This window comes from Podarcis pityusensis (assembly GCF_964106645.2).
Source record: "Podarcis pityusensis genome assembly, chromosome: 15".
In the NCBI taxonomy this organism is placed as follows: Eukaryota; Metazoa; Chordata; class Lepidosauria; order Squamata; family Lacertidae; genus Podarcis; species Podarcis pityusensis.
Genome location: NC_138040.1, coordinates 35078171 through 35095872, shown reverse-complemented (window position 1 = coordinate 35095872; position 17702 = coordinate 35078171). Strand labels below are relative to the sequence as shown.

At 45.3% G+C, this 17702-nt stretch overlaps 1 protein-coding gene and 2 long non-coding RNA genes across 7 annotated transcripts in view; 2 read left to right on the top strand and 1 right to left on the bottom strand.

The window, feature by feature from the left end:
* Positions 1–17702, top strand: part of GCK (glucokinase) — a 49383-nt gene that overhangs the window by 129 nt on the left and 31552 nt on the right. For 2 of the 4 annotated variants that reach the window (XM_080982504.1, XM_080982503.1), the window contains exon 2: positions 3099–3994. The exons of the other annotated variants lie outside the window; for them this stretch is intronic. In XM_080982504.1, coding sequence (XP_080838630.1) covers positions 3950–3994 — 45 coding nt within the window. In that variant the 5' untranslated portion in view covers positions 3099–3949. The remainder of the gene's footprint in view (positions 1–3098; positions 3995–17702) is intronic. 4 annotated transcript variants of the gene reach the window in all.
* Positions 27–1994, top strand: LOC308463926. Its single transcript, XR_013979831.1, has 2 exons — positions 27–371; positions 1382–1994. It is a non-coding gene; the product is annotated as an uncharacterized lncRNA (long non-coding RNA).
* LOC308463915 lies at positions 15494–17310 on the bottom strand. Of its 2 annotated transcripts, none has more exons than XR_013979819.1 (2): positions 16989–17310; positions 15494–15854 (listed from the first exon to the last, which is right to left on the bottom strand). It is a non-coding gene; the product is annotated as an uncharacterized lncRNA (long non-coding RNA). The 2 variants fall into 2 exon arrangements; XR_013979820.1 differs by having other exon boundaries at positions 16878–17005.

Here is a 17702-nt window from a genome sequence, read left to right as displayed (position 1 = left end):
CTGTTGACGTGGAGATGGAGTTGTTTTGGGGGGGCGGGGGGCTTTCCCCTTTCCCTTTCTGTTTAATCGTCGGAAAGTTAAGTCGACGAGGCGGAGAGTCAGTTTCCAACGCACTTCCTGGTAGCTCTTGGGGAACTCTTCCCCTCTGGAAAAGATGGTCTCTAGAGTGAACTCGGAAGCTGGTAGACCCAGTGCGAATCTACACGTTATAAGTTTTGTGGGGACCGTCGCGGGAGCGCATTGGCCGTATTGCGCGTGCGTCAGAACTCGCTTTGACTCAAGGGGCTGCAGTCGCAATGGTTCAACGAGTGAGGCTTCCGGTTCGCTCTTGCAATCAGGTACAATCCTCCATGTGCGGGGCAAGATCGGTGGTAAATATATAGGAACTGGTGCAAAAAAAAAAAAAAAAAAAAAAAAAAGGAAATCGGCGTTTTTAAATAACCATGCCCACTTCACAGCCGCATTCACCCCACAAAGATACAACAGAAGCTTGACAACGACAGAGGCATTTTCGCTTTTAAGGCAGCTGTGCACGCAGAAATTCAGCTGCTAGAAATGTAGTGCTGATTTACGTGTTGATTTTCTATCTGTGTGGAGTTAGGGCATAGCAGTGTACTTTTTATTATTTCGTTGTTGCAGTGCTCCACTTAACAAAACACGTAGGAAGAAAACCACATAGGATTTTTTTAAAACGAGGTTGTGACTTTTAAACGTCGTCCACTCGCTGTTTGTGTTGAATCTGATCAGTGCACCCCCATATATGCCTACTCAAAAGTAAGCATTGCTGGATTCCATGAGGCTTGTCCCAGATAGGTGAGCCTAGAAATATTGTCTGTGTTCTCTAAATGTAAATGCACACAAACACTAAAATGCAGGAATTTTTAAAAATGTTTTTTTAAAAAGCTATTGAAGTGTGGACTTGCAAGTGAGCTGCATTTAATAGCGGTTTAGCAATCAATCTCTCGTCCTAGGGAACTCTGAGAAACGTGGCTCTGTGAAGAGAACAGGGGCCTCCTAACAAGCACCCTTAAGAAACTACAGTTCCCAGAATTCTTTGGCAGATGCTGACTGCTTGAATTGGTCTGGCTTAGGAGGTTCATAGCGGCAGCTGTGTGGACCTAGGCGATTTCCATTGATGCCACTCCTCCTGGACCAAAATACCTTTCCCCCCTTTTCCATTTGAGAACGCTAGAGCAATATTCCATGGCTATGATGAGGGACCAAACACATACAGCGAGAACACAATTTAATTTTTTTTTTTTTTAAGTCTGGGGGTAGGCAGCATGGTGAATTCAACTTGCTGCAAGGAAAAGTAGCCTGTTGCAACTCTTTCATTTACAAACATGTGTTCACTCTTCCATTCCACCTTTGCTTCTCCTAGGAAAGATTCTAACCACAACCAGAATTATAAGGCAAGCGGGGTTTTTTATCGACTTGTCAAGGAGTTTGCCCCACCCAGCTGAAGAGATTTGCAGCCAATCAGCGGCATCCTCTTCCAGAGGCAGAACTCAGCTGATGCTCCTTCTAGCAAGGAGATTTCCTTAGCATGACGTGGCAGTGGAAGGCGGACAGCCTCCTTTCCATCCCTCGCCTATGATTTCCTACGCATGTCTATAATGTTCCATTGTTTCCCTTCGGACTTAGCTTTCTCCTGCCGGGGCTGAGAATTTCAGCTGCCCACCTTCTGAAATGCTTTGACGAGGACCACTCGGGATCCTTTCTTCATTTCACTTTCTAAAGTTCAAGGCTTGCCACTCATCCTGGATAATACAGGATTGTCCCCTGTTTCAATGTGAAATGTTACATCTTGTACTGATACAGTTTGTTCTGTATTTCCGCCTCTCTGCCAACTTAGGGAATGCATGTGTTTGAAAAGGTCTGTGAAAGGTTATGTATTTAAGCTCTGCTAGCAAAGCACAAACAGATTCACACATTCATTTGTATGTGTGTGCGACAAATTCCAGAGGGGCCATCCCGTTAGGCTGCAATAGATTGTGCTTTGAAGTCACTTCACCACCAGATAAATAAATAAAAAAATCCCTGTCTCACCCTGGTCATTATTTTGCCACAACAAAGGTGGCAACCTTAAAATGTGTTTTTTATTATTATTTCATTTATGATTTTCAATTTTATACATTTCAATAATCTAACAATCATTTTAACACTTCAAATCTTGACTTCCTTCCCCCTCTTTCTGCGGGTCCTTAAATTTACTTTTAATATTTCCTGCATATCCAAATTAACTTAATTTGCTCATTTATTCATCTGCTTCAAATATATACTCTTATAAAACTGCAAGTTATTACAATAATCCTGCTAATGCTCTTATCTGTTTACAGTTTATTTGTAAATATTAAATTAACCATTTCCATTCTTTTGTAAAAAGCTTGTTATCTTGATTTCTTATTCTTCCAATAAGTTTCACCATTTCTGCCTGTTCCATAAGTTTTTGTATCCATTCTTATTTTGCTGGGACTACTTCTTCTTTCCACTTTTGGGCAAGTAACATTCATGCTGCTGTAGTTGAAAGCAACCTTACAATGTAAACCCCTACAATAAGTGTGGGACAAGACATTTACTCGGTGGGGAAGAGGCTGCAGCTCAGTGAAAGAGCATCTTTTTTTGTGTAGGTGACCCTAGGTCCTCAATATGAAATTTTACATATTGATCTGACATTAGAAGACAGACCTTTGAGTGCAGGCTTGTAGGAGTTCCTGTGATTGAACCACAGCATCTTTCTCTAGAAACCCAGGAGGGGAGCACCCCTATTCCTTACTTCTCTAGGCCAGGTGGGCCAATGAGGATGAGATATTCGGCAAGGAAATCCTTCTCTCTTAAAACTAAAGCACAACCAGTCTGTTTCAATGCCTGCTAACAAGTACCAGCATGACAGCAATGAATCCCTTGCTCAGGTTGTTCACTGCCATGGTAAATATTCAGAATCAAAGTGATGGTGGGGATGCGGAAAACAGTTTTACCTTGGGAGAAGGAGACACTCTATCCTCTGACACTCCCACTTCTCATTGGTTTCTCCAGGCTGGATATGGAAGCACCTAAATCCCCCCACTTCTCCCTTTTTCTTTTTTTTTAAAAACCAGCCTTTCATTCCTTGGAAATGGGTTGCTGTGAACCACCATCACTATGGGAGCAGAACAGGTTGCTAAGCCCTGCAGTGGAGTGGTTGCTGTAGCAGCTGCGAAGTGATAATGTGGCTGTTATGCCCATTCGAATTAAGCCCTATTCCCATGGTAGCAGTATTCCGCATGACAGCTTTAATGGCATGGGCAGGAGGGGCTCTGGTGAGGTGGTAGTGCAACAGGATTTTCACCACCAGTCACCATGGCAATGCAGGGTTAGCCTTGAGACCCCAGGAAGCCGCCTGTGTGGACTCTGGGAAAAAAGAAAAAGGGAGAACGTCACCAGCTGAAAGAGTAAATAAACTTGATGTTGAGTTCAGAAGAGGAGCTGAATTGAGAGGAAGTTGGCGAGAGGCAACGCGATCTGCGCAACGCTCCCATGCGCTGTTACCTGGGCGGAAGGGAAAACTCTTGTTACTGGAACGGGCCTCATTGCTTTGCCTTTGACAAGATGCAGGTTGGCAAAACGGATCCGCACAGGATGGATGTTCCTTCTCGATATACTACTAAGTGAAGCATAAAACAAGTCCAAGGCCAGGAACACCCCATTTCGGGCAGGGAGAAATCCAGACACCAAAGGTAAAGCGGAAGAGGAAGTTTTGTCACGTGCCGAGCAACTTCAAAGGGAGAGGAAGCAACCTTATACATGAAATAAACAAGCTAAGAAAGTGGAATATTCTCAACAGGAAGAACTGCCCTCTCTGCTAAGTTGTCCCAGCAAGAAAGGAGGAGGGAAGGCAAACTGGGCATTGGGCAACTTTGGACTTTGTTGGGGACTGGTCAGAGAGCAGCTGGTGCTGACAGCTGCCCCAATGCTGGATCACAGAACTAGGATGGACAGCTCCAAGAAGGGGAAGGTAATGTTTTACATTTGTCTTCTAGTTTGGGGGAATCTCCTTGGGTGGATGCGAATCCTGAATAGGTTTGGCTGCCCTGCAGAGCATAGTATCTATCTGATGGTTCCCCATGCTGATGACTGCAAAGCCACAACCCAGAAATCGCACATGGAGCAGAAATTCACTGGTGCAATTGTCTTCTGCAATTTGTTGCTCCCCTGGTGTTGCTGCCCAGCAAGCACCCCTTCTTCATTTGTGGCAGCAGGCAAGATCCCCAAGGGGATCCTGCAGGTGAGGAAGAGGGTAGATTATGGGACCACAAAGGAAACAGGTGGGTGAAGCTGTGGTTGCTTCTTTTTCTTCCTTGGGGAAATTAAAGCCACACACATTCCCTGGAATGCAACCTTGCAAACCCTACCAATGGAGGGCTCCACTGGAGTAAACGAAGAGAGCCACCTTTAAAATGTAAAGTTCAGACTCCAGATCTCTTATCTCCCCGAGACTCGTTTACCTTTCTCCTTCACCGGATTGCTAATTTTGCTGAAGCTTAAAAGTGTACAGGCCAATGTTCCAAGGGGAATTAACCTGATTTTGGGAGCCTCCATTTCTGGGTTTTGCAGCTAAAGTCAAATTAAATGTTTTCCATAGGCACACTTGCAAGTCCAAAGCAGTTTGCAGAAAGTAAAAAATGCAATAGGTCAGTAACCGACGTGCATAATAAAAATCTTAGCTATCACTGCACCATAACACTAAGAGGTCAACAAAGAACGATTTATTGGAAAAAAAATCAGTGTAAACGACCATCAAGCTTACCAATAGGTCAATTAAGAACACCCTAAAGTAGCCCCCAAACTGATGGCAACAGTACCTTCTCTTGCTTTTATCCCCAGACTCAAAAGGCCACCCCTCCTCCTCAGTTCAGCTGTTCCCTTATGAAAGCTCCCAGGGCAGGAGGATGAAACACGGCAAGTAGGAGCTGCTTCCCCGGATGTCAAAGACAGGGTGCCTCCAGAGTATCACTATTTTGTGTATGAGATTCAATCACATACCTTCAAACCCATCTTTCTCAATCAAAGTGGATTTTGTATCCTTGTGCTTCCAGAGCAATGAATGAAATCTATATAGTTTTTCTGTAAGGAAAGTGAAGGGGAAATGCGCTGGAAAGTGTGGCATGATGGTTGTGCAACATGCCATCATCTAACATCCCTGCAAACAAAGAAAGATTAATGTTCCTTAAATAGCTGATCTGGAAGTGACCGTGATCTCCTATCTCTCTATCACAGGTGGGGAAAACTTTTGGCCATCCAGATGTTGCTGAACTGCAATTCCCATCAGCTCATGGCCAGTGGCCAGCGATAATGGGAGCTGCAGTTCAGTGGCATCTGGAGAGCCAAATGTTCCCTACACCTGCCCAACTACCTTAAAGGCTTTGTCATTTTTAGGGTGTGTTTCTTGTGCAAGATGCATTATGTTTAGCCTATTTTGTCTTCCCAACGGTCCTGTAACGTGCCCATTCTAAAAGTGGAAAAACTGAGCCTGACGGACAAGTGCAACCCTGAGTCTGCTTAGATCCCTGATTTAGATCAGGGATGCAGAATGTCTGGCCCTGCATGCGTTGTGGACCCCAAGTCCCACCGCCCTTGACCATTAGCCATGCTGGCTGGGGCTGATGGGAGTTGGAGTCCAACAATATCTGGATGGCCTAAGGTCCCCCACCCCTGATATAGATAGCTATGTGCCTAAACCTTTTGTTTAGCAGGCTCAGGATATTACTGGGGAGCAGAAAAGTTCTTAAGTGGTTAGAAAAGATAACAAGAGTATCTGGATCCTTGAACTCGTGTTTCTAACAGTACACTGGTATCCTAATCCTCTGCATTTCTATGTAAGATCCCTTGAGATTTAAGGGATTTGCTCCTAGGCAAGCATCCACAGGATTCTGACCTATGGCAGTCTAGCCGTGCGTCTGATGCTGTTCCTTTTCCCAACAATAACATTGTGTTGCATTTCTAATAAATATTGTTGGATGGAGAAGGAGTTTGTGGCATGGCATTTCGCTTAGAACTAATTCACAACGGAAAGTTAAGTAGAGAAAAGTCTTAGATGTATGTAGGATCCTGTCCCAAAATAGTTTTCATGCCGCTGTGGTAGAAGAAGGATTAAATAACTCAGGCTATCAATCTTTTTAAAAGAATCTGAATTCTAAGCAGTGGGGTGGAGGATGATCTGTCAATTCCAGTTCTTTTGGGTTCTCGTTTTCCAATTTAAAATTCAGCTCTCTACATTCCTGCAGTAATTTGCTCTTTATTTATTTGTTAAACTTCATGAAAAATCTTCAGTGTTTTTCATTGCTTTCTCCAGTTTTTGGAAGCAGTTTTGACTAATGTACACATTTTGCAAGCAATTTCTCTTAATAATTTTGTTGGTGTTGCTTCCACTAATATAGTAGCACACTTTGCCCTAATATATGCATTTTTAAATATGTATTGTTTGGCTGGAGAACAGCATTACAAAATTCAGATGAGTGCAAATTTCAAAGGATGTCTGTGTTTCAGTTCATATCATTTCAAAAAGTGCAAATTTGATAGAACTGGTTTCAGATGTAAACTGTGTTGAAATTCTCCCCTCCCCCAGCCTTACTAGATCAATAAAACTGTTCTAGCATTGTAGTCTTAGACATATCTGCATCTTCGATAACAAGCAGGATCCAGCTGAGTCTAATAGGGTTTACTCCTAGGCAAATGGACATCTGATTGCAAGCCAGCTGCACAACCCCAGTTCCCTGACCTGTGCCACTAGAGGGGCTTAGGATAAGGCAGCATCCATAGGCAGCTTTGGGGTGGTCCTTTTGCACTGGGCCCTGCATTCCTGGCCTGTCTCCATCAGAGTCAGACCTGTTTAGCCTGTCCTGCAGCCCATTCACTTTGCTTCTGTGCAACAGCTTGAGACTGATGCAGTCTCAAGGCAAGGCTCTGTCATAAGTAGAAATAGAGGAGAACTTAAAGGTGAACCTACCTAACATGAATTTTCTGAAACACGGTCATCCTTCAAAATTCATGCCTCCAAGTTTGGTGAGCCAGCGTGGTGTAGTGGTTAAGAGCGGTAGTCTCGTAATCTGGGGAACCGGGTTCGCGTCTCCGCTCCTCCACATGCAGCTGCTGGGTGACCTTGGGCCAGTCACACTTCTTTGAAGTCTCTCAGCCCCACTCACCTCACAGAGTGCTTGTTGTGGGGGAGGAAGGGAAAGGAGAATGTTAGCCGCTTTGAGACTCCTTAAAGGGAGTGAAAGGCGGGATATCAAATCCAACTCTTCTTCTTCTTCTTCTTCTTCTTCTTCTTCTTCTTCTTCTTCTTCTGCAGTGCCAATATAATATGTGTATAAAAACACATATATTTGGGGAAATAACAAACACAAAATGCATTACATTTGGATAAATTATTTTGCGAAAATGTGTATATTAGGAAAAATTGCATACAAAATGTGTGTGTTAGTAGAAAACTGCACTGATGAGACTTAAAAAATAAATAAATCACAATCCGATGTGGAAATGTGGAGAATGGAAGACTGGAGAAATGAGAAAAGGATAAAAACTGAAATTGACAGATTTGCCCATCCCTAGTCACAAGCAAAGAATCTCCCTCCTCATGCATGCAAAAGGAAAGTGGTGTGCTTAAGGACTGGATTAAGGTAGCCAATGTTCTGTGGTCCAGATGTTGGGTCCAAATCCTTTCAGCCCCTGCCAGCATTGCCAAGGGCCAAGGAGGATGGGAGATGTGTCCAACACCATCTGCAGAGCACCATGCTAGCTACCCTTGGCTTAGACAGGCTTCCTCAAACTCGGCCCTCCAGATGTTTTGAGACTACAATTCCCATCATCCCTGGTCCTGCTAGCTAGGGATCATGGGAGCTGTGGGCCAAAAACATCTGGAGGGCCAAGTTTGAGGAAGCCTGGCTTAGAACATTCACTTGTGATTTGCAGAAGGAAACTATGTACCTTTAATGGCTTGGCTGTGCTTTTGCTATGGAGGTGTGCATGAAAATTATCGCATCATCACCTGTACATCTGAGAAACAATCAAGGTGGAAGGGAGATTTTTAGAAGGCCCAACCTCTTCAAGCACTGCTGAGGCATTGATGTTGCAAAGCCATTATTCCTAGTGGCCTTCTATATTCACAGCCAGGATAGAAAAAAGACTAGGTTTTGTCCTAACCTTTCAAAGCATGCTCATGGCAGAAACAGGCATTCTAGTACTCATGACAATGCAGGGCCGGGGCTCTTCATTAGTCCACAAGAGGCAAAACTACATATTACAGGCAACATGAGGGTGCATCTCCATATCCAGTTCTCTCCAGCAGCTTTCATGGACATCCTGTTGTGAAACAATGTGGTGATGTCACAACATGGGGTGAGCATTCCTGAGCATTGCAGTGAAGACATGGGAGTTCCAGTCCCAACAATTGTTGCTTCCTGGTCTATGCCTCCCTGTACGTTTGAGTGGCGTTGATCACTTCTTAATACGGAATCAAGATAAAAGACATTGGTCAGGCCATAGAATAATCCTATAGAGATATTTGGCGAACATACTTGGAATTGTAATATAATACTATTATGAATGAATTTGATTTTTATCCCACCCTTCTTGCAGGAAACTCAAGGCACACAAAATCTCCCTATGCTCTCATTTTTATCATAGCAACAACACTATGAGCTAGGTTGGTCTGAGAGAGAGAAGAGAGACAGAGGGCATGCTTTCTGTCTCATTCTTTCCAGGCAAAGGTCTACACAGAAGTCCAATGTTCAAGCACTGATTTTGTGTGTGTCCTGATTTTTCCTCACTGAGACCTGCTCTTTAAAGCTGAATCGGCGCAAACATCACTTCAGATTTTTGGTTCCAGGGGGAATCAGCAATAACCTGAGGCAGGGGGAGATCACTTAGGGTGATCTCCAGGGGTAAAATCACATGGGAGGTGCCTTGTGGCGGGGCCTCCTTCAAAATTGGCACCAATGTGCTCAGCATTTAGAGAAGTTTGCGAGCACAATTCAAAGTGTTGGTGCTGACCTTTAAGGCCCTAAATGGCCTCCTTCAGTATATCTGAAGGAGCATCTCCACCCCCATCATTCTACCCGGACACTGAGGTCCAGCACCGAGGGCCTTCTGGCGGTTCCCTCACTGCGAGAAGCGAAGTAACAGGGAACCAGGCAGAGGGCCTTCTCGGTAGTGACACCCGCCCTGTGGAACGCCTTCCCACCAGATGTCAAAGAGAACAACAACTAGCAGACTTTTAGAAGACATCTGAAGGCAGCCCTGTTTAGGGAAGCTTTTAATGTGTGATGCATTACTGTATTTTAATATTTCGTTCGAAGCCGCCCAGAATGGCTGGGGAAGCCCAGCCAGGTGGGTGGGGTATAAATAATAAATTATTATTAGTAGTACTGCTTAGCTGCCATTCACGTTTCCCATCAATGCCCTGGAGTGAAGGTACCTGAGGGGCACTGAAGGGAACTAAAATGGTGAGGAGACTCAGTAAGCCCAGTGTTGATCTACATGCCACTACCTGTTGTTGTCCACCACCACCACAAGATGGACCCACCAGGGCCCATAAACAGGAGATAAGACCATCAATGGCTGCTGTTGGAAGCAGTATGACTCTGGGATGCTGGGAATCACAAGTGTGGAGAGTCCTGTTGCATTCAGGTCCTATTTTTGGGCTTCCATAGGCACCTGCTTCACCACTGCGAGAACAGGATGGGCTACTGGCCTGATGCAGCAGGACTTGGAAGAGGGTAGCCAGGCCTGGCCCTACCATGAGGCAGAGTGGGGCGGCTGCCTCAGGTGGCAAATATTGAAGGGCAGCGAGTGAAGAGAAGTCTTTGTGCTCTGTGCAGCCTGTCCTGCACTGACTAAACTAGACAGAGCAGTGGGAGATGTCGAAATAAGATTCTGTGGTCTGCTGAGCTCTTGCACTGGGAACTGGACTGGGAGAAGACAACTTCTTGTCCTTTGCTTCAGGCAGCAAAATGATGTGGGTACCCACCATTAGATGACACCCTTCAAACCTTGCAGCTTCCCTGCTCTGTCCCCCACAACTTCCCTCTCTCTCCATTGTTTCCTCAGATTAATATAGTCTGAGCATAAATTCATTAGAAAGTGCTAGTTTTCCGGTCGGGGGAAAAAATCAAACTTTGCATCAGAGGTCTCGCTGCATCAGCAATTGCCACCTGGGTGTTTCTGAGCAAACAAACTGATGTAGAATTTCAAAGCATGCTGCAATGGTTTGAATTCCACAAGGGGAGTTCCTCCCAGTACTATTTGAAAGGCATACAGTTCATGGAGCCGCAACAATAACAGTTATGCAGCCTGCAGATTCCTCCAAGAACGTTTCCTTCCTCCCTCCCCACCCCCTGCACTTCACAGTACAGGTCCCAGTATTGTCTGTGGCTGAGTGATGACATCAAGTCTTGCACTGAGTAGCTGAGCCATGCTAGTTAAGTAGAGTAGGCCAAGCACTCAGCCAGAAGGTGATCTTTTAAATATTAACCCTGTAGCATCATGCATGTGGCGCAGAAAGGGCAGTCTGACCAATAAGCCATGGATCCGGTGCAAGGAAGAGGGAATGCTTACGTCTCTGTAGGTACCGTAACTGGTTGTGGTGAAGTTTGCCAAAAGTCTGCACAATTTATTTAAATGTTTTAAACTGGACACGTTTTGTGCATTGGTGGTGGTGATGGGGAGATTGTTTCTGTCTAGGTGGGAATATGGAGTGGTCCTCGATTTTAAAAATATACACTCTGCAACAATTTAAGAGCAGAATGAAATGGACACAACTATGATTATGAATAATAAAGCAGCTGGAGAGATAGAGAGCATTCAAAAACCCGAGCAAAGAGCTAGATTTTATATCTGGGTGAAAAGAGCATAGGTGCCTGCCACATTTTGGAAGGGAGGGAATTCTGATTGTCCATGCTCTAGGGACCTCCTGCTTGGACTACTGCAATGCGCTCTACTTGGGGCTGCCCTTGAAGACAGTTTGGAGGCTGCAGCTCATGCAGAATGCAGCTGCTGGGTTGGTATGTGGGGCACGTGCCACTGGTCCTGAAATTGCTGCTCTAGCTGCCCATTTGCGTTGTTCGCCCTAGTGTATAAAACCCTTGGGACCCAAAAAACACAGAAGAGTGCCATCTCCTATATTTATTTAATTTGCATGTCATCCTTCATCCAAAGATCACAGGGTGGTTCTCCACATAAAAATGCAGAACGATAACACAAAATGCATAATAAAACCAAAACCAAACCAATGACCCCTACCCCACAAACACAGTTGAATGGCCATAGAATTAATCAGCCAAAGTCCTGGTTATAAATAAATGTTTTTGCCTGGCACCTAAAGATGTATAGTGAAGAAGCCAAGCAAGCTTCCGCAAACTGGGAGCCACTTCAGAAAATATCTATGTGGCTGCCCTCTGGACCTCTTGTGGAGAGGGCACACAAAGAAGGGCCTCAGAGGATTATCTCAGGGTCTGGGTTGGTTCATATGGGGAGAGGCAGTCTCTGAAGTATTGCAGTCCTGAGCCTTTTAATGTTTTTTAGGTGAAAACTAGCACTTTGAATTGGGCCTGGAAAGCCACTGGCAGCCACCACAGTCAGGCTAGGATCGGTGCCTCTTGGGCTTACCGATCAGAAGGTCGGTGGTTCGAATCCCCATGACGGGATGAGCTCCTGTTGCTCTGTCCCAGTTCCTGCCAACCTAGCAGTTCGAAAGCACGCCAGTGCAAGTAGATAGATAGGTACCTCTGTGGTGGGAAGGTAAATGGCATGTCCATGCACTCTGGTTTCCATCACAGTGTTCCGTGGTGCCAGAAGTGGTTTAGTCCTGCTAGCCACATGACCCAGAAAACTGCCTGTGGACAAACACCAGCTCCCTCGGCCTGAAAGCGAGATGAGTGCCACAACCCCATGGTTGCCTTTGACTGGACTTAACCGTCCAGGGGTCCTTTACCTTACCTTTTTACCTAATATGCTCAAACCATCTTGTCCCGGTGAGCAACCTGGCCACCGAATATCCGCCATCATGGGCCCTACAATCAGAAGCTGAGGTTTTAGTAGTGGTGCCACTGCAGGGTCCTAACTTGTTGGCAGTCTTCTGACAGTCATCACAGTGTTGATTCCCCAGATCTTCAGAGCACCCTCCCTGGTGAGGTGTGCCTCTCTGTCTCCTTCATTATTAACATTCAAAAGGAAGTTTAAAACATTCTTGTTCACTCAGGCATTTGATGGCTGAAAGAGAATGTTCCTGGCAACGTTGAAACTAATAACAATGAGGGTATGTGATTGTTGTTGTGTGCATGTTTTTAAAAAAAGATGTTTAGAACTTCTTACTGTTTTTGGAAGTGTTTTGTGTTTCTAAATATGTGTGTGTGTGTGTTGCTATAAGTTGTATTGCTTACTGCGTGGTTGCTGGCTAGCATGGGGTCTTGGAGCAGAGACTGTACCGCAGAGCTTTCCAAACTCTTCATGTTGGCGGCACACTTTTCAGACATGCATCATTTCGTGACACAGTAATTCAGTTTTATTACCAAACTGCAGGCTAAACTAACCCCTTTTAAGAGATACGGGCACCTATCACGTGACACACCTGCACACTGCCGCCGACACACTAACATGTTGCGCTACACGGTTTGGAAAGCTCTGCTCTACTGGTTCTCACACAGGAACAGATCTTCCTCATCACATGTTCCGTGATCCTGGGGCAGATGCCAGAAATTGAAGCTGGGACAGCCCAGGTTCAGCCAAAGCATATGGCCCACCCATGAGCTATGATCTGTCCCCAAAGTACATGAGCTTATTATACTTTAAGCTAATGAAACACTCAGCACAACTTTCCAGCAGCCGGTGAGAGGGGCGGGGCGAAAGGCAGAGAGACCAACTGTAAGTAGAGACAGAGCCAATGACAGGCAGAGCCCATCCTCCTCCTTGCCGAGTTCTGCAAGGGCAATAAAAATAAGAATGAATGCTAAAGAAACAACCCTCAGATAATCTTACTATCTGGGTGCGGGTGGTGCTGTGGTCTAAACCACTGAGCCTTTTGGGCTTGCCGATCAGAAGGTCAGCGGTTCGAATCCCTGTGACGGATTGAGCTCCTGTTGCTCTGTCCCAGCTCCTGCCAACCTAGCAATTCGAAAGCACACCAGTGCAAGTAGATAAATAGGTACCACTGCGGCGGGAAGGTCAACGGCGTTTCCGTGCACTCTGGTTTCTGTCACAGTGTTCCATTGCGCCAGAAGCGGTTTAGTCATGCTGGCCACATGACCTGGAAAGCTGTCTGTGGACCACCGCCAGCTCCCTCAGCCTGAAAGCAAAATGAGCGCCGCAACCCCATAGTCGCCTTTGAGTGGACTTAACCGTCCAGGGGTCCTTTACCTTTTTACCTTTTACTATCTGTAGATCATCTTAGGTCAGGTGTGGGGAACTTTTGGCCCTGCAGATATTGCTTAGCTATGACTCCCATCATCCCAGGCAATTTCCGTGCTTGCTGTAGCTCATGGGAGTTGTAGTTTAGTAACATCTGATGGTCCAAAGGTTCCCCACGCTTGTCTTAACTGGAGATGCCAAGGACTGAACCTGGGACTAGTATTGCAGACTAAGTATATGCAATACTTTTAAGCTGTGTCTCCCTACCCCACCCAAATAAGTCTCTGCACTTCCCTCCATACCCTTTGTCCAGCCTCTCAGTCCAGTTCCTCCCTCCCCTCCCTGCAAAATAACTCACATTCCTATCCTGCTGAGCTCTGCATGAAAGAAGAGCCCATGTTGATCTTACGTTTTTCACAGCCGTGGGTCCCCCCCCCCTTTCTTCACGTTGACAGTAATAGAGAAAGGCTTTGCAATTAAATAAAGAAAACTAAAAGCAGCTTATTGAACTGTGTGCTAATGGAGGCAGTCAAAGTGCCCTACTTGCAGGGTGTCTCCAGCCTCAACATAAATATATTTCCTATGAGCCAGCAGCTTTGCTCAAATGGACGCTGCAAAACTTCTTGGTAGCCAGGCAGGTACTATAGAGGCTATAGGGGGCCTCCTGAAGGCCTTATGGTATTTGTCTTAAAGCTAATTGATTCTCTAATGGACCACTCTTTCCTTTACTCTCCATTTCCAGCTTGTTTTTTTTTTAAAAATAACAACCTAGTTATTGCTTAAACTAAGACTTGTATTTCCTTCACAGACCTACAATTTTCAGATTCCCCTGGGAAGAGCGTTTGGTTGTTAAACCACTCTGAAAATTGTAGCTCTGTGAGGGGAATCGGGACCTCCTAACAGCTCTCAGTACCCTTAACAAACTGCAGCTCCCAGGACTGTCAAAAGCAGTACAAGAGTGCTTTAAATGTGTTGTGTGGGAGTGACCATCGTTGCAAAAAAACAGCATTTTCAGAATTTGAGTAGCTCTTTAAAAGAGACAGGAAAGAGAGAAACAGAGGGGAAGAAAAGAGCAGACCCCCTAATCCCTGCCTGAAAGTATAACAATGTCAGATCATTTCAACAAAACTCTTTCAATCCCTTTCTTTGGCTGAAACTACACATATATAAAAAAACACTCTGAATGTTGTTGTTTTTTTAAAAAAGTTTAAAAATATATATGGAATTTGCCATTAGCTCACCACCACCACCTAGTGTCACATTTGTATAATGCACTTAAAACACTCCTACCCTGGGTCTGTTTTGATAGACAAATGTACTGTTACACATCACCCCAATCTCCACAGCAGGGTGAGTTTCCAGGGTCTGGGTTCCCTTTTGGTAATTAGGTACAGCAGAGACTGCAGTGTCTTTATGATATATGGTTCATATCCACAACCTGAGTCTACAGTGGAGGGATTTCCAACATTCACATCTCTCTGGAGCAGCAGGTATAGATGTACAAACAGAGGAACCAGCCTTTGTTGCTGCCTGCTCCAACCAGCCCGCCTAGAGTTCTGCTGGTCCCCCTTGCTTATCAAACCTCTTGCAAAACACCACCATTTTCATTCAGCCTATCACAAACTGTTTCATTCCCTGCCCACTGACACAGACACCTCTCTGTCTCCCCCAGTCTTTGCCCTGGCCACCACAATCTTTGGTTCCTCTTAAGGACTTACCTCCCACACGATGCCCCGGTCCGGAAACAAGTTTAGACGGCATTTTACACTGTTAACTCCAATGTCTGCCAACACGTCTTAATTCTCAAAGCACTGATTAAACCCCAGCACCCAGGAATCTGGAGGGGGTCAGGGCACCCACAAACCTGTAACAGTATAGATGACAAGATCCCTAAGCGTGCACTGAGGATGCCTGTACCACATTTTTCTCTCGTTGGGAAATACCGAAGCGATTTTAGATATCCCCTGGAATTAGTGATGATGAGTAAGCCAATGCGACTGCGGTCCTATATTCACTTAGGTAGCTAGGAATGTCCCACTGAACATCTGAGTAGACACATGCAGGATTGTATGACACATACAGTCAGTGAGTCAGCCAGGTCTAGGCATCATGATATAGATTATGATTTTTTTAAGGCATAAAGGTACATTAGGATAACTTAAAAGTATGGGTGTAAGAAGCTGTTATGTATGAGGTCAGACTATTTTGTCCACCTCATTGGCTCCTCTGGCTGGCAATGACTCTTCAAAGGTCTCTGCCATAGGTGTCTGCAATCCTTTACTGGTGAGTGATGCTGGGACCTTCTGCACCCAAAGGATGTGCTCTTCCAGGGAACTATGGCTTTTACCCAGAAGGAAAAGCAGGCAGGGCAGGGCAGGACATCCTGTAGATGTTGTTGGACTCCTTCGTCCCCAGTCATATGCCCCATGGCAGCTGTGGTCCAGCAACCTCTGGAGAGCAGAGGTTCCTCATCCCTGGAATAGGGGGAAAGCCTTGGCTAAATAATGTGGACATTAATTCCATTGCTTCTCTCGTGCTAAACGAATGCTCTGCCACTTGAGCACGGTTACTTCAGGGGTAACCGTGCCCCTGAAGGACCAGATGTGCAGCCTGGGAGTCATTCTGGACTCACAGCTGTCCATGGAGGCACAGGTTAATTCTGTGTCCAGGGCAGCTGTCTACCAGCTCCACCTGGTACGCAGGCTAAGACCCTACCTGCCCGCGGACTGTCTCGCCAGAGTGGTGCATGCTCTAGTTAACTCCCACTTGGACTACTGCAATGCGCTCTACGTGGGGCTACCTTTGAAGGTGACCCGGAAACTGCAATTAATCCAGAATGCGGCAGCTAGACTGGTGACTGGGAGTGGCCACCGGGACCACATAACACCGGTTCTGAGAGATCTGCATTGGCTCCCAGTATGTTTCCGAGCACAATTCAAAGTGTTGGTGCTGACCTTTAAAGCCCTAAATGGCCTCTGTCCTGTATACCTGAAGGAGAGTCTCCACCCCCATCGTTCAGCCCAGACACTGAGATCCAGCACCGAGGGTCTTCTGGTGGTTCCCTCATTGCGAGAAGTGAGGTTACAGGGAACCAGGCAGAGGGCCTTCTCGGTAGTGGTGCCCACCCTGTGGAACACTCTCCCTTCAGATGTGAAGGAAATAAGCAGCTATCCTATCTTCAAAAGACATCTGAAGGCAGCCCTGTTTAGGGAAGCTTTTAATGTTTAACAGACCACTGTATTTTAATACTTTGTTGGAAGCCGCCCAGAGTGGCTGGGGAAACCCAGCCAGATGGGCGGGGTATAAATAAATTATTATTATTATTATTATTATTATTATTATTATTATTTACAATGGACCTCTGTTTTACATTTTAGATGCAAGCTTTGTCATTAGCTAGCACTGGGGACTTGGGCTGGATTGTCCTGCGATCTCTAATTCCATGCGCCGGCAGTAGTTCTCGGTCACGCCATTATGGCATAGCCTCATCTGCTTACCGGCAGAAAGCTGCAGCGATGAGAACATCAATGATATCACAGCTGGAGATCTGCAAATAGCTGGAATGAAACTGACCAAGTTAAAATCCATTAACACATATAGACTTACACCTGGCTGGCTGCTCTCCAGCACAGCTGCGCTACTCAAAGAGAAAGGTTTGCCTCTGGAGCCTTCCCCCAACATCCAGGAAAGGGTTGGTTCATTAGCTTAAAGGAGTCATGTCAAAGGCACAAGTGAGCACTCAGGAATCTGTTTGTCTTGGGGAGCACATTCAAAACACTACCAAACCCTTTGTCACGTCAATGCAAAACTGATGACAACACAAACAACAGGCTGTGTGTAACTATATAAATCTTTTTAAATGCAATTCAACATATGTGGAATTCTTATATCAGTCTTGTAGTCAGTCATCCATTATGACTGAATCCATTATGTTCCAGGTCCCTGATATACAAGAATACAAGTATGCACGGCTGAAGAAGCCCGGCTGGGTGAAACAAGGAATTATCCTCGAATCCTTGTATTATTTTCTGCATGTGCCATTCTTCCAAGTTTTTCGTCTGATACCTGCATACAAGGAACACTAGAATTCCTAAAAACATCTTCACATGGAACACTCCAAGATTGATATAAGAATTCCACACCATGGACATAGCCAGTATAAGAACTGAATAGATTATATATCCTGATCAATCTGCTGGACGTTAATTTCTCATAATATGTTTCATTTATATGATAAGTTGGTCTGTAGAACCATATATTTTGATATGACATGCTGAATCACATTTAAAAAGATTTATATAGTTGCACACGGCCTGTTACAT